A 22,794-nucleotide genomic window follows, 5' to 3' on the forward strand; every position below is an offset into this window, starting at 1 on the left:
ACATCAACTTAGTTTTGTAGAAACAAGTAAATTCAATAAATAAATAAATTTGGTACTAATAGTTGTTCTAACCATTATGTGACTATCGTGGCATCCGTACGTTTCCCGCTTAACGATAAAATTAAATCTGATTAACGTACATTCACGTTATAAACGATATCAACAGCACACCACATCGAAGTAACTGTAATCGATGTACTTGCATTTCTGCAATCACACGGTACGGCCACCTATAATTTTATAGTTGCAGTATTATGATGTCATTAATCATTTTGTTAAATAGTTTTGAATGAATATGTAAGAAGTATTGCAGATCTTATTCATACGTTTCAAACCCTTATAACCAGTCACGTTCCTATTATAACGATGAATAATACCGTCCACTGAGTAGATGTTTTTTTTAATTCAATATAGTGTTGAGTTGGTCTTAAGTTAGAGATATAAAAAAATATACAACTGTTTCCAGCCAAATTTCATAAAATTCGGGTCAGTGGTTTAGCCGTGAAAGCGTAACAGACATGCAGACAGACAGACCGAGATACTTTCGTATTTATGATATTAGTATAAATAGAGTTAGTATTGTAACTCTTTTGTAAGATTGAAGAAGACAATGTACCCACATTTTTCCAATTAACATAAATAGTATAAAAAGGGCCTCAAACATAGTTTGAAGGTAGTTCGTCGCCATGCAGCTGGAAGCAAGCGTTAGCTTCGACGCTATTATCACGTGCTAATCACGTATTTATCAGTTACTAGTGTAAAACATTTTATGATTCGTATTCATAATATATGTGATCTAATTATGCAATGAATGTGAAGTTATTTCTGTGGTGTTGTGATTGTGATTGAAATAAACTATTTGATAATAAAATTAGTGTGTCTGATTATAATCATCACCCTCGAAAAATGTTATAGTACACGATAAACTGAAAAATGAAAAGATGATGAAATTAATGGAGAAATGCGTAGTTATCCTAGTAAGAGATCTATCCGTCAGTATTCAGCCTTTGAAATACTGAGAGGAGAATTAATCAAGAAAGAGCGCAGGTCTAGTCTTCGAATGGACGAGGTCCGAGGACGAGGATGAGATCAACGTGCTACGGTCATGTCCCGGGTTGCCACCGGTTTTTTCCAGCAAGGATTGCTGCACGCATCAGGCGTCGTCCTGAACTCCTGGAAGACTACTTTGATGGACCCGCTCACTAAAAAGGCAACCGCTCATACTCATTCAATTATAGGCCTATAGCCGTCGGCTTCTTGTTCTCCAAGATAATGGAGTCCATTATAAACTGCCAGCTCCTGCCTAGAGGAGCACCAGCTGATTAGCGACCGCCAGTTCGGTTTTCGTCGGGGTCGTTTCGCCGGTATATTCCTCGGGAAAACGTCAACAAAAACCGGAACAAACTTGTGTCTTAAATCGAGTCTTTGTTAAACAAAGTCTCTGACTATGGCCGGCTAAACCTAGCCCAATTCAATCCCAAACAGACAACTTTGCGCGTTAACCGCTAAAAATCACCATTTGTCGTATCTCCACGATTTGAGAACATTGCTGCCACAGCTATAATCGGAATACCTGGCGCTGATGTTTCGAACCTCGTTCTTTTAAGCGGTGAATTCAATTTTGACTACTAATGCAAGAGAGAATATCTAGTTTGTACCAGTTGAGACTGGTTTACAACGGCTCCATCCATATAATATAAGATATGTGATATGATTTTGAAACATGCGTCCGTTCAGCTAGCGACTGTTCATTTCGAAATGCTACGAGAAATATACATTGGATTATGATATCTTTTATTAGAAATAACAAGCATTTATTTTATATGAACCGGAACCGGTTTGGTGTGCAGTGGGAAAACCCACGTGGTACGAGATAAATAAAATACAAGCGTTATCGAGAGATTTTTGTTTTTAATAAAAATTATACATGTTTAAGTTGTGATAACTTTGTTTATATATTAAATTAAAAAAAAACTTGTGTGTGGGCAGCAAAAATATAAGCATATTTCTTAATAGTATACAATAAGATTAATTGGTGCTTGTTTTGATGATGATATTATTTAATTCGCTTATGCAAATAAATTGATTAATATAATTATTTAAAGTTCATTAGATTTATATTCTAATTCCAATTATTTTTTAACCTTTTCTTTCTGCCGCTGCGGTACTGCATGTACGTATAGCATTTATTTTATGATGTACAAATGTGCAAATGGGCCACCTGATGGTAACTGGTCACCATAGACAATGGCACTGTAAGAAATATTAACCATTTGTAACATTACCAATGCCCCCTCAACCTTGGAAACTATGATGTTATGTCATTTTGCATTTAGTTACATTGGCTCACTCACCCTTCAAACCAGAACTCGACAATGCTGCTATTTGGTAGTAGAATATCTGATGAGTGGGTGGTACATACCCAGGCAGGCTTGCATAAAGCCCTATCTACTAGAAGCCTTTTTTACTATCCTGATTCTTTACTTATGTTTTATATTAAATCATGTATTAATGGCGCCACTTTTATATAAGCTAACTAGAATAAATTTATGTGTAATTCATTTATCTTTTTATATGTTTGTATGCAATAAAGGCTTCTTTCTTTTTTTAAATATTATGTTATATATTTGGTATGCAGTGCTAAAGTTGTGTCTATTCATGAACGTGCTCTCCAGTCTCCACTTACTTAATTAATATAAAATTACCTATTACCATATTACAAACCTTACTAATATAAATGATAAAGTTTGTATGTTTGTACTAAAACAAGCTGGATTGTTATATGAAGCCTGATATTCCAAATATGGTATAGAAATTGATTTGAACGTAAAAATATGAAAGGATTAATAATATTGAGCTATCAGGCTTCCCTTTGTGCATGAATAAAGTTTGGAAATTTAATGAAAAACTCCTTGCAAGATAAATGTAAAAACATTTTTTTTTTATGTGGTAAAAAAAATTAGACTTTTGAATGTGGATACGGCTCGCCTTGAAAAAGATTCGTTAAGAGGTAAATTGAAAAGAAATTAAAATAATGACTGTCGCTTCTCAATTTGTTTTTGATAATGTTATGTATGTACGCAAAAACATAAATGATTTTCCCAGAAATTGTGACGTACATTCTATTAACACTAGGAACAAGAATAAACTTGTTACTCCAAGTACCCGATTACACAGGGTTAGTAACTCTTTTTTGGGGCAATGTATTCGTTTTTACAACAGGATCCCAGAAAACGATCAAAATTATTCAATTATAAAATTCACAAGAATCGTTAAAGAGTGTTTGTGTGCTAAGGGATATTACAACACTAATGACTTTTTAGTTGACTGCTCACCTTGGAAATTAAATGATCGCCTCCAGGCTGTTTCAAATAACTAAAATATAATTATTATTGTACATGCAAAATGGAAAAAAAAAAAACCCACTGAGTATCTTTCGCCGGTTCTTCTCAGGTCCGAAGTGTTAAATTCCTTACCGGTGGTAGATTTTTGACTATCAATAAACAAGTGTAAATACTTCTTATTTAATATTGAATACAGATTTTTGATTTTGACTTTCACTTTATGTCATATCAGGTAGAATATATGGATGTAGGTTGTACCAAAACAGGCAGACTTGCACAAAGGCTTACCACCAAGTAATTATATTTTTTCTTTGTTTATTCTAAATTCAAACTTTTAACAAACATCTCCATATTGTTTATCAGCACCATTTAGCCATTTAATTGTATTTTTGAGTTTTTTTTTTTTTAATTGTCTATATTTTCTAATAAATTAAAGAAAAAATATTAAGAAAAATGTATCTTTATCATTTAAAATATGACCAGGGATATAATGAAATCAATATTTTTGTATTCCGACTAGACAAAACAAAAAAACACTTGCAAAACATTTTTATAACATGACTGAAAATATGAAATTACATTGTGCAAGCCTTCAAAATAGAAACATACTTGTTGTCTAGTAATTAAAAAACCTTCCTATGATAGTAATGTTTTAAAACTACAAAAATACAAGCAATTCTAATCCTCATGTTATCCACATAGGGTTTATTTTCGACATAAGAATAAAAAAAAACTTTGTCTTATTGTAAATTTAATGAGCCTTTTTTTTCTTTGCATGATTTGTCCTTCAGTGTTTTATGAACAATGTTTTGACACTATTAAAATCTGTCGATTTATAAGACAAAATAAAATTTAAAATAAGTATAATTAATAGAACTTTACGAGTGAACAAAGATAACAAGATTTAAGTATCAAGTAATTTATATTTTTTATGCTACATAAATTAAAATAAATAAAGGCATCATAATTTAATAATTTCCAAATTAAAAACAATATTTAATCTGTACAACAATAAATGTTACTTTGTTATCAAAAAAAACCACTTGATAAATTCTTTTGACCTTTCTTTAGTTTCCTGTTTGTATTAGTATAATGTACCCACAGAGGCTCATGTATTATTCATACTGAATATAAATAGTTTCAAATAAAATTATTAACTAATATTTTTCTTATTATGCTTTGAGTAAAATAATATTCATATTAAACAATCATATTTCAAAAAATTATGAATTCTAATAATACATATTAATATAAAAAAAGCATAAAACAATATTGACCGTTCAAATTATTATGCATCTGGAGCAAAAATGACAACAACTTTACAACTCAAGTAATTAAACGAAAGTACATTTTACTTACAGCCATCACCATCTCAAACGAGTATTTGTGCACCCTTACGGGTGATACGTATTCCTGGACCATGATTGGAGTTGAGCACTAAATGTCCTTTACCGAAAAAAGGATTCAAAATCCCAGTTATTTAAGCTTTTTACACTACGGTCATTGTGTACCAGAGACGTGAGAGATAACTTGTACGCAAGTTCCCCTAAATAATTTCTACATAAATCCCCTTCACTCTAATAAACATGACACAAAAATAAACGAGTAAACGAATGTCAAATAAAGACAAAAATGCGCGAGTCGCAGCAAGCGACAACGACGTACGATAAAATGGATTGATTATTCACACTGAAGTTCGCAATAAGCCATGTTATGTTTGATAGTTATTCGATATAGTTGCTATTATTAAAAATATACTATTTTATTATTTTTTAGTACAGTAAAAGTTTTTTTTTAATAAAAATGGTGTACTCAATTTAATATGAAGAAAATTAAAAAAAAGTGTTAAGTGTCACTTAAAAATACAAATTATGTAACTTATAAATTTAAAATAAAATATTATTAGGCATAAAAAATACTAAATTTGTTTATTAATATGCACAATAAGATATAACTACTATTTTTATTTCGTTCTTTAAACTTTTTCATCAAAAAGATAAAATTAATCTGTTCGCATAATTTAAATGTCTGACTTAACTCGTCTCATGTCTAAGACTTTTTTCTTTTTTAAATCTCATTTTACTTTACATGACGGTGACTATAGACTTTTTCAGGTGATTTTATAAATTTGTTCTTTTTTATTATTACTGCAATGTTTAAAAGTTTCTCATTCAGTTTATTTTCAATTGAATAATGAAGAAGTATTAACAATTATTTTATATTAATGCAGATAAAAAAGAAAAAAAACACTTCCGTAGATACTTTTCTCCACGTTGCTTATAGCTAACTTCAGGACAGTGAGTAAGCGGGCCTTCATCGAAGCGAATTGCGAATGTCGTCCGCAATTATTTGAAGATTATTTCTTTATTAACTAGCAGAAACGCAAAGCAAAATTCCGTCAAAATTGTGCGCGTTCGTGCCCGATGTCTAGTGCTGAAGTCGCCGATAATTCCGTTGACCCCCCGGCGAAAAAGCGGAAGCTAAATACAGGAGAAGCGAGTTGCAAATCCTCAGCAATGGCGAACAATGGAACGCGTGTGGAAGATGAAATTGACGAGAGTTTGTATTCGAGACAATTATACGTCCTTGGGCACGATGCTATGCGCCGAATGGCGAGTTCGGACGTTTTAGTCTCCGGGCTTGGAGGTTTAGGAGTGGAAGTTGCAAAAAATGTGATACTCGGCGGCGTAAAGTCGGTAACTCTTCACGATGACCGTGCATGTACTGTTGCTGATTTGTCGTCTCAGTTTTACTTATCAGAGGCTTCGATTGGTCAGAATAGGGCTTTAGCATCCTGTGAGCAGCTTGCTGAACTTAACCACTATGTGCCAACAACGGCGTATACGGGTCCATTAAATGAGGAATTTCTAAAAAAGTTTCGCGTAGTCGTTTTAACTGGAGCATCTAGGGCGGAGCAGGAGCGCGTAGCTGCTATTACGCATGCCAACAACATAGCACTGGTTATCGCAGACACTAGGGGCTTATTCTCGCTGGTATTCTGCGACTTTGGGTCTGATTTTACTGTGATTGATGTAACTGGTGAGAACCCAGTGTCGGCTATGGTGGCGGATATCACGCACGAATATGAAGCTGTTGTTACCTGTTTGGACGATACTCGCCATGGACTGGAAGATGGAGACTATGTAACATTTAGTGAGGTTTGTATTTTATTTATATACTGATGCTTATAATTTGAATATAGAGATTAAAGATCAATAGGCAGAAAGACTTCTGGTTATATTTCTATTATATCAGAACAATGTCTTTATTAATACTTTGTAAGTGATTTGTATAAGTTCCTCTTTCAATCATTAAACCTTACTGTTGTCATGATTCACTAACTGATAAATGACTCATAGTGCACTCAACTTTGTTCTACCTGATATTTAACAATTGGATAAGCTTGTTTCTACCTGTACATGAGTGAGTGACAGAGTAACTTGAATGGATTGAGATGAAAATATAGTTAATTTTCTTGATGTAAAATGGAAACAAAGTATATAATGTAAGTAGTTTCAACGTCAGCTATAAAAGTTTCAATAATGTATTCACAAAATTATTTAAATGTTAAGATCACCACTTTGAAGTATAGATTCTATAGAGAATAACAAAAAAAAAAAAGTATTGAATTATTGCATAGTCGATGACTACAAAATCTATATAATTAAAACAAATATATTCAAGTAGGCTGTTACAAAGACTTATTATTTAACCAGATTTATTAAAGATACTATTGAATTAAGTGAGGTCCTTTGTGTTTATAGATTGATTATATTCATAGATTCTATAATTACTGAGAGGAAAGCAATCTATGTATAAATAGACAAAGACAAGACAGTTTATTCTGTTTGTTCTCTATTTATCAACAGATTCTCATTTTTTTTTGCTTCATAGCTTTTGATGAACTTAAAAAAAAAATATATATATCAATAAAAAATATATATATATCAATAAAAAATATATATGTAAATAAATATACTAAAAAAGATTCTATGTACATGAACATTTTTGTGTCAATAATACATTATTGAACTAATGAACATATTGACTGACTAATTGATGCAGAATCATCTAAATATTGTTATACACAAAATTCTCTAAATTGCCTTGATCTTTCACACTTTTGTTATTTTATGGTCAATAAAGCGGGTAGGTAACAGCTAGCTTCTTATAATACTATAATCTTGTTTGTGTTTCTGACAAATATGGCTGCATTTTACAGCATTTGTCCATTTAATTGCCACTTAGATTTAATTTAGTAATGCTGTATTCTACTAAACAGTTACCTTACCCTCAAATGCAATGGAATATGTATTATTTAACCAAATTTCAAAATTGTACTTTAAATTTTATTTAATTGACAAGTACTCATAATATTTTTAATATTGTCACCTCTAGGTTCAAGGGATGTCCGAATTAAATGGCTGCGAACCACGAAAAATTAAAGTACTAGGACCATATACCTTCAGTATTGGAGACACCACTAACTTCTCCAAATACATCCGTGGAGGCATTGTAACACAAGTGAAAATGCCCAAGAAACTCAATTTTAAGCCCTTCCAAGAGTCATTAAAGAACCCAGAGTTTCTGATTACGGATTTCGGAAAGATGGATTATCCGCAACAACTTCATGTGGCTTTTGCTGCCCTTCACAAGTTTGAAGTGGGAGAAGGACGTCTGCCAAAGCCCTGGAGTAATGATGATGCTGCAAAATTCTCAGATTATGTAAAAACCATTATGGAAAGCGAAGAGCTGTTTAAAGCTGGCGAGTTAGAAATTAATAATGAGCTTATTGATACCTTCTGTAAGGTAATATATTTAATTTACTTCTGTTTTGTCTGTGTTGTGATGTGAATTGTCATACCTTCATGCTCATCTTAACTCCTTGTTCCTGTAAGTGCCACTTTAGAGACTTTTTTTTAATATTTAAAAAACAGGGAACCAATACCCCACCACCAACTTGACACATTTGTGTTTCTCTTCTAAATCTTCCTAAGTAACAAAGCTAAGCATGTTAACATTTAACCAGAGTCCAAAAGGGGAAACCATCCCACCCGGTTGATTTCAATCCATAACAATCATGAGCTTTCCAAATGAAGTTAAATATTTGAACAACATTTCAGACATCATCTGGTGACTTAAATCCAATTAATGCTGCTATTGGTGGAGTAGTGGCCCAAGAAGTAATGAAAGCTTGTTCTGGAAAATTCCATCCAATTGTCCAGTGGCTTTACTTAGATGCTATTGAGTGTCTTCCTAAAGATCGCTCGAACCTGACCGAGGAGAACTGCAAGCCAACTGGATCAAGATATGATGGTCAGGTTGCTGTATTTGGGAAGGACTTCCAAAAGAAACTTGGGGCATTAAAGTACTTTATTGTTGGTAAGAATACATTTTATTTCTATATATTCTAGGAACAAATTTCAAATTAATTATTTCATTTATTTAGACACTTTATATTTGTAGATGTGGATACTTCAGTTATTTTAATTAAACTATTTATAGATAAGCTAAGTTTGTATGCATTTTTAAATTATTTGAATTAGTTTTTCTCTTACCTTTGTTACATATGTATAAAAAAATAGTTATTATACATAATTATACCCTTTTATTTTGTTGATTGACCTAAACATTTTTAACTTTGATTAATGAGTAGTCATATTTCCATTATAAGTGTAAAACATAGGCTAGAAGGGAATATAAACAAGGTGAACAGAAGATGAATAGCTATTATTCTATTTTAATATGTCTAAGCTAAGCGCAATATTGAGCTGTTTATTATCATTGTATGTTACCATTTGCCTGTTATCTGGCAGTCAATGACTGACATAAGAAATTAGATTTCTTTTACTCAATATGATATTTAGAATTATATTATCTTGATAAGATAATAACATTTTTAATGCAATTTGTTAAATCTGTGTTATTTATTTAATAAGGTGCTAGTAGGAATGATATTATAAAATTTAATATTTAAAAAAATATATCTTTCTTTGTCTTAACTCGCTTCCTAGTTCAACTGGGGTCAGGTATATTCAAGACTTTTTGGTGGAGTGGTCATCCTCATGTCCCAGGAAGGGCTTCACTAGCGCAGGCGACTCTTTTTAAATTTTTCGACAATCCTTTTGACTATACTTTGATCCTTTTACCGCTACTTAGTCACTTTCAAACAATTATAAATTGATTTTATTGTGGTGTCTAATTTATTGCAATAATGATTATAATATCAATCAGGTGGAAGAAAATACAAATTTTGCAATAGATGATCATCTTATTGGCAAACTTAACTTTAGATTGTTAAATAACTATGTCAATTAAATGAACAATGTTTTTTTTTTACATTTTTTATACTACCTACTATACTTTTGTAAAATTAGTGTACATGATGGTATTTTAAACATGAATGAATCGATTGTAGGCGCTGGTGCTATCGGCTGCGAGCTGTTGAAGAACTTCGCTATGATCGGCGTGGGTGCGGACGGCGGCTGCGTAACCGTCACCGATATGGATCTCATTGAGAAGTCCAACCTCAACAGACAATTCCTCTTCCGCCCTCAAGACGTGCAAAAACCTAAATCTAGCACAGCTGCTAAGGTCAGTCTGTTTGAATACTCCCTGGTTTGTCTATTGTCTAGTTTATAATTGGTTGGACATGTCCAACTTGAGTCATTCTCAGTAGCAGCTCATTCTTACATTCCTATGTTAAGGAGAGCACTAAAATACTTTTTTTTTTTAATATTAACAATAAGGACTAAACAAGTAGAAAAGTCTTTTTATATATTGTACAATTATTAGTATAATAGCAAAATCATATTTGAAAAACTTATGACTACTTTATTTAAAAAATATAAATGTCTCATCTAGGTAATTAAGCGCATGAATCCCTTAATGAATGTGGTGGCGCAAGAAAACCGGGTCTGCCCCGAAACCGAATCAGTTTACGATGACGCCTTCTTTGAAGAATTGGACGGAGTCGCTAACGCCCTGGACAACGTCGACGCTCGTATATACATGGACCGACGCTGTGTGTACTACAGGAAGCCTCTGCTCGAGAGCGGTACTCTCGGCACGAAGGGGAACACGCAGGTATACAAAGTTTACATTATTCTTATATTATTTAGTTTATATTATTATTACGAGACTGCCCAAAAATGGAATGTAATATTTACATGGTTTATATACAGGGTTATTGGTAATTCGACGTATTCCCGTTAGGGGGTAATAAGGGTGATTATTTGCGATAATTTTAACCTCACATCTTTAAAATTCACACAAAATTAATTAAAAACAATATCCAATGTAAATAAAACTAAAATACAAATTTAAAATAAAATTTAGAACTTAACTACCGAATTTGTCAAGTTATTCATCTAAAAAACGTGATAATTCAAAAATGGTTCACTTTTGCATCATGCATATGGAGGTTAAAATTATTGCAAATAGTTAACCCTATCACCTCCTACTGGGAATACGTCGACTTACCAATGACCCTGTATATGTGAGTTCATGTATTCCACCATAACTATTAATAACTGTTATAAATGCCTGAATAGATATGTATGCATGGGGTATCCTTAGAATTCGTACATCATCCTAAGTGATCCTTTATATATATATTTTTTTGAAAAAAAAAAAAACACATGGCGGCTTTATTTTGTGGCAGTGTTATCTGGCAGGGAAGCCGTGATTTTTAATTATAGTATTATTAATTGAATGATAACTTACAGGTCGTAGTACCCTTCCTCACCGAGTCCTACAGCTCGTCCCAAGACCCGCCGGAGAAGAGTATCCCGATCTGTACCCTCAAGAACTTCCCGAATGCCATCGAGCACACGCTGCAGTGGGCGCGCGACGAATTCGAAGGCCTGTTCCGGCAGGCGGCCGAGCACGCCGCGCAGTACCTGCAGGACCCGCACTTCCTGGAGTGGACCATGAAGCTGCCCGGCAGTCAGCCTTTAGATGCTTTGGAGAGTGTTAGGGTATGAAAGTGTGATTACTAAACTTAAAATTATTTACAATAGAGCACTTAACATATTCCCTGAATGACAAGTTTAACAACATCTTGAGGAGAGCTAAATTAACTCCAGAAAATTCATCATTTTAGAGTTTATTAGTACAAACATTTCAGTTTAAATAGACATAAAAAGTTTCTATAATAATGACTTTTTTTTTTTTTTGCAGAATGCTATTAATGAGCGCCCTCGTAATTTCGATGACTGCGTTACTTGGGCTCGCTTACATTGGGAGGCTCAATACTGTAACCAGATCAAACAGCTGCTATACAATTTCCCACCTCAGCAAACAACTACTAGTGGTGCTCCATTCTGGTCTGGACCTAAACGCTGTCCATCTCCATTAGACTTTGACCCAGAAGATGAATTACATCTCGACTATGTAGTAGCTGCTGCCAATCTGAGAGCTCAGGTTTACGGACTTCCATCCTGCATCGATCGAGAAAGAATTGCTAAAGTTGCTTGCAGTGTTCAGGTATAACTGTCTTGAAAATATTAGTGCCTATTATTTGCCTTAAAAGAGAGTATATTTAACTCAATAATGTGTTTAATTTACAGGTACCAAAATTCAAACCGAAATCTGGCGTCAAAATCGCAGTTACAGATGCTCAGCTGCAGCAGAACAACGATGATATGGACCAAGACAGGGTCAAGAACATCGTCTCTGACCTCCCGCCGCCCAACAAACTTGGTAATTTAAAGATCACTCCCCTCGACTTCGAAAAAGACGACGACACGAACTTCCACATGGACTTCATCGTCGCTGCGTCTAATTTACGTGCAGCCAACTATAAGATACCTCCCGCAGATAGACATCGCTCTAAACTCATCGCCGGAAAGATTATCCCCGCTATAGCTACCACAACATCTGTCGTTGCCGGTCTAGTATGTCTCGAACTTTACAAACTCGCTCAAGGCTTCAACACCTTAGATGTCTTCAAAAATGGCTTCGTCAATCTAGCTTTACCATTCTTTGGATTCTCTGAGCCAATATCGGCTCCAACTAACACGTATTACGACAAGAAATGGACCCTCTGGGACAGATTCGAAGTCAAAGGCGAAGTAACACTGCAAGAGTTCATAGACTACTTTAAGAATGAGCATAAATTGGATATCACAATGTTGTCTCAGGGCGTTTGCATCCTGTATGCCTTCTTCATGCCTAAAGCGAAGCGTCAGGAACGGCTCAACTTGCCCATGTCCGAGGTTGTGACTAAAGTCTCCAAGAAGAAATTAGAACCCCATGTCAAAGCTCTCGTATTCGAGCTGTGCTGTAACGACGAAGACGACAACGACATCGAGGTTCCTTACGTAAAGTATACCTTGCCTTAACACCCTAGCGACGTAAAGAAAAAGCAAAAAAAAACATCGTCAGGATATATCACGAGCCAAAATTATTAATTTAGCCGGCGAAGCACACGCCGGCGCATTTTTGTGGCATTTAAATGCATAATAGCGATGTTTGTACACAAATTTCACTTACAGAGGGTATTTTTTAAAATTTGTCGACAAGAATAGTTAGATGTTTATAATAGCTCGTGAGCGCCCGCGGCCGAGCCGCGAGGTTGTACAGTGAGTGTGAGGATTGTGTGAAGATTTTTTATTTTGTGCTTAAGACACGCTTTTATTGTCTACTGATATCTTTCATATATTTATAGTAGTATAATTGTTTGCTCACATGCCGTCACGAATTGCGCTAATTTCTTTCGTAATTCTACAATGATTGATTTTACACCAACTTTTATCTACTTTTAAAGTTTAAATCAGAGGGGTCTGTATATGGAGGAATTAAAAATAAAATAAAATTCGAGCAAATGTTTGTTTTATTCAAGTCAATGTTTATATAAAAATGCTTTACAGTTTCTTATTTAAAGAAATTTACCTTATAGCAAATCAGTACAACCTTTTTCGAAAGCACCAATAACTTTACTTTGTATAATTCTTCGTGAAAGAATATACCATATAAATAAAAGCTAAAATTGTCTGCGGACATTTGTGACTAGAACTTGGTAATTTCGTTTAGAAAAAAAATTACAAAAAAATTACTGTTATAGTTCCGCAGACAATTTATTTTACATGCACGTATTTATAAACACAATATAAATAACCAAGAAACGCGTCAAACTGAAGTAAGCCCCGCGAGCCTACAGGTGGACCGATCGTTCCGACTAGCGCAGATATACATTTTGTAAAGGCCTCATTATCAAATAGTTAATCATATATTATATTTCTTGAGAATCGCTAGACGACTATAGAAAAATGAACATATTACACGCTACAATGTAGCGTCAGTGAGGATAAGCAAAGTAATGTAGCGAATCTCCTCCAGTTTGATCACATCTTAAATTTTGATTACAGTAAGCTTTATCTAACCTTATTTGTAGACAACTATAAGATTGGAATGTTTGCACAATCTGAATTTCTGAACATGGAATTTCCTGGCAGAAATATTTTATTTTATTTATTCTAAAATCTCAATGTGTTTATCAATAATTATAACTAAACATTTAGTACATATATTCTAATTATTAGGCAGTTAATATAAATATGCTACTTCCCGTTACTGTGACATGTTTGATAAATACTTCATCCATTAAAAAACCATTATACATGGCATGTTTAATAATGTTACTTCTTAAATAATACAATGCCACGTTATTTAAAAAAAAAGCTGTGTTTACGAAAAATAACTAAAAAAAATATATTTAGTAAAGCAGTGGTAACAAAGGTATATTCGAAGCGTTAATACATTTAGCCTATTTCAGCTCAGATACAAGGCAGTGTCCAGCGGTCGCGGATCGTGTCAGCGCCACGGGCGGCGCCGCGGACTCGGCATGTAGCGGCGCATTACGGTCTTGTCGCTACTAAATGTCTCTGAAAAATTTCCATTGTCACAATTATTAAAAAAAAAAAGATTAATATATTATGTCTAACGAAGCGTGGAATGTGGATAAGATTTTGTCACTAATAAAATGTTTATTAAAAAGCTGTATATAATATAAATAAATGACAATTAAATGTGTGATAAATAATGAAGTATTTATTAACAAAGAAGGACGAAGCACATTGAAAGAACTGAAAATGAAAGGATTTACAAGCTGGCAACATTCATATACAACACAATGTTACCATAATTGGACTGAGACATGAGCGAGGGCGCGGGTCGCTTGCTGCGCGTCGGAAACACGCCACTGTGGCTTTGTGACATGAGATCCCTGTTGTAAACATTGTTATGGATACATGAAAAAAGCCCGCTACCTTGTTAATGTAACAACCACCAGCGTCGCCGTGCCATTATTCCAGCAAAGATATGGAGCTAAGACATCAATTGTATATCATATTACACATTTTTTTACTATATGATAATTGTATTTCTTCAAGTATTATATATATAAAGCTTCATTTGGCTAATTTAATGTAAAAAAATATTTATTTTTCGTTACATTTTTATTTGTTATATATAAAAAACCAAAAAAATACTTTATTCAAGTAGGCTTTTGCAATTACTTTTGAATTTTCATTTTACAAAATTATATTAATTTTGATTCTACCGAGAAAAACCGCCAATAAACTCAGTAGTTACTCTTTTTTAACATTTAAAATACAAAGTTATGTTAGTTAAATACAAATGATGTATATATTATATCCTGCCTGGAAGTCAATAAGTATTAGCTCCACGCTTTTTTATCATCTATATAATCTTGTATTAAATAATATGGTTTTTTATTAATGTATTTTTACAAATATTTTGAATTGATGTATCTGCAAAGTTAAAATATCAGCGGAATTTTATTATAGAAACGGATACCTTGCCCCAAGAAGGATTTATTAACTTTGCGAAGTCGGAGACTTACTTTACTTTATAAGCTTATTCTTACGTCTCGTGAACATACAGTGATTAATTGTTACTGATTCTATCAAAGTGATCAATGTTACTGTGAATATACATAATATTTTTGTAAATATACTATATACCCAGGTCAGGAATGTTCCAACTGCAATTTCTATAATTTTAACGTTAATTAATTTGAAATTTAAAAGTACAACATTGGATTTAACAACACTCACGTGGGGCGGTATTGTCGGTGCGATGAGGCGGGCGACGCGCGCGCGGCGAGCGACCGTCGCCGACTGCGGTCGGCCGCGATCATCGCGCAACGTTCGGCCGCCGAGCTCGCCACGAACGTGTCGTGCAGCGAATAACACGCAGCCGTGATCTGTTACACATTGTTTTGCTAAAACGTCTGCACTATATGTTGTTCAGAGGTGTCGCTAACCGATTGAAAAAAATAGAAAAAAACCTATCGTGACTATTATAAATATTATGTAATTTATATAAGAAGTTACATCGAAAGGCAAAATAGATAATAATCGTTACAGATGCCTTGTTAAAATAAAGTAATCTTGTTATATAGACAGAGGTGACAACGAAAAAGTCCGGATGTCAAATCGAAGTCCGACCTGCTGGATGAGTCGTCTATGCAGGTCAACATCGGCGCCCCTGATCCCCTCCCGATCCTGGTGCAGCTGCAAAGCGCACATCAGCGCGTCCTTGATCGTCTGCACCGTCGCCTGAACGCGTTCCGATTTCATGAGTCGACGGACGAGGTAGCCCTTCGCGTGAGCTACAATCTTAGTCGCTGCCGATCGCTACGAATTGAGGATAGTACATAAAATTGTTTCGAGGAAGACACATACGAAGTTCGGCGATAAAGGAAAGGATACATGGTCGAAGAATGGCCAGGAGAAGAAAAGTATAAAATACAGGAAATGATACTACGGAAAGATAATTGGACAAAAGTACAACATGCAGATTAAAGCATTTACATATTACCATGTACATTATATAATAAAATACATCATTTAAAAAAGTAAAATACAATTTTTTTTATCATTACCTCTTTAGCTGTAGGTGCTCGGTACATTTTAGGCTTAGATGTTCTTCCACACATACTGTTGATGGAATTCTGAATAGTTTCTTCCATACTTCTGATAGCTTTGTCTGTCGATCTACAGGAAGATATTGGTCTTGAAATCGGGCTTTCTATTGCTACTAGATTATTCACATTGACATTCGCGTAGACCTGATTTTCTTCACTGCGGTCGGAAGGGAAGGTAACGTTTAAATCAGCCATTGTATCGTTCGTTCGATCAGTCAGAATCGGGTCATAATCGCGGTCTGAAGACACGCTCGTCTCGTACGTCAGCTTTCTCGACGTTGGCGTACTTTTACGCACGGAAGAATGTGTACGCGTCTTACTCCCATCCTTCTGAGGTTTTGGACTTGGCGTTTTATTTTTCTCTCGATCTTTCATAGTTTGCTGTTTCTTCATACTCCCAGTTATATCCCTTGACTTCTTGAGTACATTATCGCAGTAATTAATGTAGTCGTTTGTTTCAGTCAAAGTAGAAAGAACTGGGCTGTCACAGGTGTTTAGTTCGGGCTTGTTATTTATCAACTGACTCAAACTTACCGGTCCTCTATCAGCGACCTCGTGAGTTTTATCCACCCACGCTTCTTTGACCTCATTTGGAGATTTAGGGCATATAGTTTTTAATTGTGTAAATAGCAAATTATTCTGTTCCTCGAACACTTGCTGCAAAAGCATTTGCTCCTTCTTTTGTTTCTCAACTAAATTAGCCATCTGAATAAGCTGCTGTTTTTGAATTTTTTCATATAGTTCCCTGACACGAGTTGCTGGGTCTTCGGTTTCGGAAATGGGTTTCTTCTTTACTTCAGTCTTTTGACTTCCTAAATGGTTAGTAGGCGTTTTAACATTGGCGTTATTATGTGAGATTGGGTTTCGAACAGGACTCACGGCTTTCTTTGGCTTTTGTATAGGTTCTGATTTTGGTACAATTTTGGACGAGTTGCGTTTAGGTTTGTCCTGTACAAATGACTTAGGTTTTGGATGAGTCAATTGTAGCTTTCTTGCAGTAGGTCTTATAGTTGTATGTTTAACGTTGATCTTAGCATTGTTTATGTTTTTTTCCTTCAGTTCCAAAGCCATTGAAGACCATTTTACTTTAGCCGTTTCTAAGTCCCAGCTTCTTCGTTTTTTATTCGAACAACTTAAATTAGAAAGAGATTCACTCATCGAAATCGAAGTAACATCCATACCTGTATTTATAGATTGTACTTCCAAATGCGCTAAAAGCATAGGACTTGGTTTTAGTACTGTATATGACCTCTGACGAGTTAAGGGAAGAGGAGATTCTTTGATACTCTCTGTGTGAATATCGTTTAGAGAGCCAGTAAAGCTTTTGGAGCTAAGAGAAGCAGGGCCATCTTGACTAAACTGCAGAGTAATTGGATCTGAGACTGTATCTTTACTAATACTGACATGGAAAGAAAGTTTGTCATTTTTTAACTCATTTATTTCGTCATAAGTTTTTCCATTATTACTTACTATTTCTGTCTGATTTTTTTTAGGGCAATCACAATCTCGTTCTGGTAAATCGTCCGGCGCCGTTTGTGCCTTATTAAAGCTATCAAGAACACTTTTACCAGTGTCATTGATACTTAAACTCAAGTCTATTATTAATTTAGATGATAATTTAGATGAGGCACTTTCATCAAGTGTTAAATTTGAAGTAATATTATCACATGTATTGCTAGTGAGGCACAATTTACCAGAGCTTTCATCAAGACATTTTTCATTATCCTGATATATTAGCATATCCTTATTTTCATTTTTGTCAGCTTGTATGGCTTCAACGGGCAGTTCAAAGCTCTGTTCAGACTCAGGTAGTTCTGGTGCATCAGTTTTGTCTTCGGCAGAGTCTGTGTCAGTGCCAACAAAGAATGGTTTCAGTGATTGGATGCGTTTTTCTACTTCTTTTGCTAAAAGTTTGTAGTATTTCATTTCTGTACGACATTCTTTGGACAACTGAAAATACATTAGTATATCTGGTGAATGGTGACACTTCTCTAGTATAAAATCTCTAATCTGAACTTATAATTTTGTTATTTTTTAAAAAAGATAGCAAGACTTATAAACCTTTAAACGATGATCAATTTAGACTCATTTCTATTTATATTTCTTAACAAGTTAATAGTTGCAGGCCAACCTTTGGCCTTTCAAAAACAATTATATTTTTAATCAAATATTATTAAAACAAATTTACTAGTAATCAATTAAATATTATAATGACCCTTTGTTTTTGTAGGTTTTGTAGGCCAAAAAAGAGTTGAGACTCTTGGACTTTAAATAATATGCAATGATGGCATCTCTCGGATATCTTTGATTGAGGCCAATAAAATTATTTATTTTTGTCTTGATCAAATTAGATTTTTTTAATATAGGTACCTATATTAAAAATATATATATATTTATTGTTTGACTATTGTGGCTATTTTGACCTATTAAGTTCATTTGAATTATGTCATTTTCAACAATATTTAATTATGTTTATACTTAAAATAATATTACTGCTCCTAGTAAAAGAATTATTTTAAATAATAAGAATTATTTCAAATAACATTTAAAGTAAGTGAGCCTATTTAAATAGAATATTTTTTAATACTTTTAAAAAGGCATGTTGCCTAATGTTTTTTGCCATAAAATCTATTGAATTAATATTTATTTAATCTTAATTATACACTCAAATAAGATATATGTATTTGATGAATATTTGGTTGAACACACGGTAAAATATTATAAATGTACATTAGATATTTAGATCACTATTTATAAATTTTATTAAAATATACAGAATTTATTGAAATGAAAGATTCAAATAATATTTTTCTTTTATATTTGTATGGTTCAAATATTACACTTATATCGTTGTAAGAGTATGTTTATATAAGCACATATAATTACATTTAAACAAAATTAACTAATGTAACATTGTATGTTTACAAAATGGTTTTTATGTTTATTTATTAAAATAATAATGCACATGTAACTTACTACTGGTGGTAGAAGAGGAACACCATTAATCTTCATGCAAGACATGTACTGATTCGATTGTCTCACTGATTTTACGTCCCACGGGTCGTTCATCGCGAATATAACATTAGATTTTAATAACAAACCTACAATCTAAACCATCAAACATCTGACCTCTATTAAGGTCGTCATAATAACTCTAACACTTTCAGCAAATTAAAGGATGCTCCTAATATTTATAATATCCGACACGTTATAAGACTAAGGATATTAATATCACTAACTTAGTAACTTTAATAACATGCCTATTCAAAACGATGTTGTCATGGTATGATTACGTCAGTTTGTTTGCCGGTTAAGACAACTTGCGAATTTAAAATGATCTTTCACATTACATTTACTTATTACAAAATTTTGCCATCAGTTTATTTCTATTTAGTTTAAGTTACTCAAATGATGAGTGCATAACGAACCGCAACATTTTTCATATTTGAAATTTTCAATGGGTATTGTTTGTTTTAAAAAATTTTTGCATGAAAAGGTTTGGGAATTGACGAATTATCAATTTTTTTTTATCTACAAACAACCATTAGAAATTGGCGTATCGAAATTCTAATATACTAACAACCAATCACGTTATTGGCATATTTTATAATATTTTTTTTTAGGTACAATTTAGGTTTTCTTTTTTTTATTAAAATATATTTTTTAAATATTAATCGGTTCTTATTTCATTATACCAAATATATTAAATTATTATACGAAATTGTTTATTTAATTTTGTTATATTAAATTAGAATACCTACATATATTTTTTAAGTGACTGGATACATTAATAGGAATGAATAATTATCTTTAGTTTGTGGTTTAATGTCAAAAGTCAAAACAAAATGTCAATTTTGACAATAATGACTGATTTTTGAAAAATCATATCAAATTTAATAAACCAAAAATAATCAGATATTTCATGTAAATTATTTTGTAAAAATAAGTCACACGACCTAAAATTAAGTTATAATACTTGTTAATAATATTTAGAAAAAAGCTTAAGATAAATGGATATGATTTCAATGAGAAATATATGCCCAGCTGCAAAACATGCTCTGCTATGTTTTTCGCTCTCCGGTTTAGTATTTATTGTTTCTTTTTTCTCAGCCAGTTGTCTTGGATTTACATCTGAGCTGTGGGCACTTACGTACTGGGGGCCGGCATTATATTTCTGCCTTTTAAACTTCATTTTACGATATTCTTTAAAAGGCTTCACGTACGATGTAAGTTAATCCAATTAGAACACTGGTTGGCATAGATTATAATATTAAATTATTCAATGTGGACTTTACTAATAAAAGCAAAATATTGCTATTTCTAGTTGTATTTATTGATAAAAGTATAATAGCTTAAAAAATGTCGTTGAATGCTTCAGTAATAATGATTCTTAGCTTGTATTAGTTATTATTTATTTATTTCAAACTGAAAGTGAATAAATCTATTTTTTTAGGTTGCAGTCAGATCTGCTTTTCTGGGGTCAGTTTTTGCAACAGGATTCTACTTTGCTACGTTGGATAATAGCTGTCACATATTTGGGCTTTATGCAATGGCATTCTCCCTGTTTCACTTCTCTGAGTTCTTGTCTGTGGCCCTGACAAATCCACGGACTCTGACGGTAGACTCATTTATTCTAAATCACAGTGTACAATACTGGGTGGCGGCTGTGTCCAGTTGGATAGAGGCGGCAGTGGAATACTACTTCTTTCCAAGTGAGTACAGTTTTATATTGAACTATAAGGAATCTTTTGTTCATGACCCTATGAGAATCAACTACAAGATAAGTTTAAAAGACTAGATATGTCTACATGACATTTATGTAATTTAAGTTAAATCATACGGAAAAAAAAAAAAATCAGTATATTATTTAATCTCTTCTAAACATGTCATATATAACATTTAATAGATTTAGTTTTCATTTCTATTAACAGATATGAAAACTGTATTTTGGATATCTCACATTGGCGTTATAATGTGTATTATTGGAGAAGTAATGAGGAAAAGTGCAATGTTTACCGCTAAGACTAATTTTAATCATCATGTAAGTATAATTAACACAATCAAAGAAGACTTTTTTTTTATAATGTAGGTAGATGCACAAGAAAATGTTTCACCTCACAGTAAGTGGTCGCTGCTCATGGACACTGTCAGAGTATGAAATATTAACCATTCCTTAGATTACCAACTCACTGCCAACCTTTGGAACTGAGATATTATGTCGCTTGTGCCTGCACAATTGCACTCACTCACTCACTTGTTGAAACCTTACCAATTGTACAAAGTTTTGAGCTTTAATAATTGTCAAGTTTGTGAACATTAATGTTGCTGTTAATAAGTGATCTGGCAGCTGAATCCTTTTTTTCACAATTCTAAATGTCAAAATGTGAATAAATAAAATTATTATACATATAAGGTCTTGGATTTAGTTGATATGGCCTCCAAAACTCGTATTTTGAAAATGTTCAGAAAATTGTGCACATGCTGCTTATTATTAAATTATTAGAGTACTAAGACTAAGATTTTCTACTACTAAAATAGTGCTTCATATATTTAATGGTTTCAGGTACAAACGGTGAAGAAAGATGATCACCAGCTAGTGACCCATGGTGTGTATTCTCTCTGTCGACATCCAAGTTATGTGGGTTGGTTCTACTGGTCTATTGGTACACAGGTAGGAGATGAGTTATTAATAGTATAAAAATAAATTTATTTATTTCATGTTAAGCTTCAATATTCACATAATCAAACCAAGAGATATGTTTTGCAATTAATAAAGTTAATACGGACATTTTACCGTACAGAATGGTCATCCTATGTAATATAAGAATTACTTATTTTCCAAGTTTAGAGACTGTTGAATTTTGAATAAGCCACTGATCACATCATAATATATCAATAAATTTAAAAATTTAATTCCAGATAATTCTACTCAACCCTATCTGCGTAATTATATACACTCTGGTTTCCTGGACCTTCTTTAATGAGAGAGTATTCGCAGAAGAGATGTTCCTAATATCATTTTTCGGAAGCCAATACTTGGAGTATCAGAAGAAAGTGGGCACTGGTCTTCCGTTTATAAAAGGCTATATACCAGATGTTGACGGTAGCTGGTGATGGAAGCTTGATATGGACTGCAGGATTTTAACGAAGATTAGGAAAAAAGAATAGAGATCAATGAGGTTAAAAAAATGACACACAGAAACTTTACAATTTATATTGTACTGAACGCCGTTTTGATGTTATTTATCTAATATTGTTGTATTAATCTTACATTGTCATGTAAACGACTTAATTTAATATCAATAAAAACTGGTAACACTCGCTGCAAATGGCAGATAATACCTTTTGAATTGCACGTTTAATAGATACTATTAAGATAAATTTTCAAATATTTTTTACACAATTTAAATACTTGTTGTACTTAATAATGGACGAAAGACCCTTTTCAAATTCACGTAGCCTTTTACAAGTGGATAGTGTAGTGTAACTTTAAGAGTT

General features: G+C 33.2%; 4 protein-coding genes across 6 annotated transcripts in view; 2 read left to right on the forward strand and 2 right to left on the reverse strand.

Annotated features, from left to right (window-relative positions):
- The window catches only part of LOC113399608 (protein real-time), a 70,465-nt gene extending 65,420 nt beyond the window's left edge, over window positions 1-5,045 (reverse strand). For both annotated transcript variants that reach the window (XM_064216739.1, XM_064216738.1), the window contains exon 1: window positions 4,704-5,045. In XM_064216739.1, the coding sequence (XP_064072809.1) occupies window positions 4,704-4,766 (63 nt within the window). In that variant the 5' untranslated portion in view covers window positions 4,767-5,045. The remainder of the gene's footprint in view (window positions 1-4,703) is intronic.
- A 597-nt stretch (window positions 5,046-5,642) lies between these two features.
- On the forward strand, window positions 5,643-13,171 carry LOC113399606 (ubiquitin-like modifier-activating enzyme 1). Its single transcript, XM_026638774.2, has 8 exons — window positions 5,643-6,502; window positions 7,743-8,153; window positions 8,468-8,726; window positions 9,763-9,938; window positions 10,209-10,430; window positions 11,072-11,323; window positions 11,526-11,831; window positions 11,915-13,171. The coding sequence occupies exons 1-8, from the start codon at window positions 5,768-5,770 to the stop codon at window positions 12,686-12,688; spliced, it is 3,135 nt and encodes a 1,044-aa protein (XP_026494559.2). The 5' UTR covers window positions 5,643-5,767; the 3' UTR covers window positions 12,689-13,171.
- On the reverse strand, window positions 13,162-19,800 carry LOC113394202 (uncharacterized). The gene is made up of 6 exons (XM_064216698.1): window positions 19,273-19,800; window positions 16,255-18,246; window positions 15,818-16,006; window positions 15,425-15,573; window positions 14,486-14,571; window positions 13,162-14,230 (listed from the first exon to the last, which is right to left on the reverse strand). The coding sequence occupies exons 1-6, from the start codon at window positions 19,363-19,365 to the stop codon at window positions 14,160-14,162; spliced, it is 2,580 nt and encodes an 859-aa protein (XP_064072768.1). The 5' UTR covers window positions 19,366-19,800; the 3' UTR covers window positions 13,162-14,159.
- Window positions 19,801-20,157: 357 nt separating this feature from the next.
- On the forward strand, window positions 20,158-22,453 carry LOC113394203 (protein-S-isoprenylcysteine O-methyltransferase). 2 transcript variants are annotated; one of them, XM_026631428.2, is made up of 5 exons: window positions 20,158-20,522; window positions 20,750-21,008; window positions 21,228-21,337; window positions 21,860-21,967; window positions 22,216-22,453. In XM_026631428.2, the coding sequence occupies exons 1-5, from the start codon at window positions 20,307-20,309 to the stop codon at window positions 22,408-22,410; spliced, it is 888 nt and encodes a 295-aa protein (XP_026487213.1). In that variant the 5' UTR covers window positions 20,158-20,306; the 3' UTR covers window positions 22,411-22,453. The 2 variants fall into 2 exon arrangements, with proteins under 2 accessions (XP_026487213.1, XP_064072856.1); XM_064216786.1 differs by lacking the exon at window positions 20,158-20,522 and adding an exon at window positions 20,557-20,673 and having other exon boundaries at window positions 22,216-22,452.
- The last annotated feature ends 341 nt before the right edge of the window (window positions 22,454-22,794 follow it).

The sequence above is a fragment of the Vanessa tameamea genome, chromosome 13 (assembly GCF_037043105.1).
Source record: "Vanessa tameamea isolate UH-Manoa-2023 chromosome 13, ilVanTame1 primary haplotype, whole genome shotgun sequence".
Taxonomy (NCBI): Eukaryota; Metazoa; Arthropoda; class Insecta; order Lepidoptera; family Nymphalidae; genus Vanessa; species Vanessa tameamea.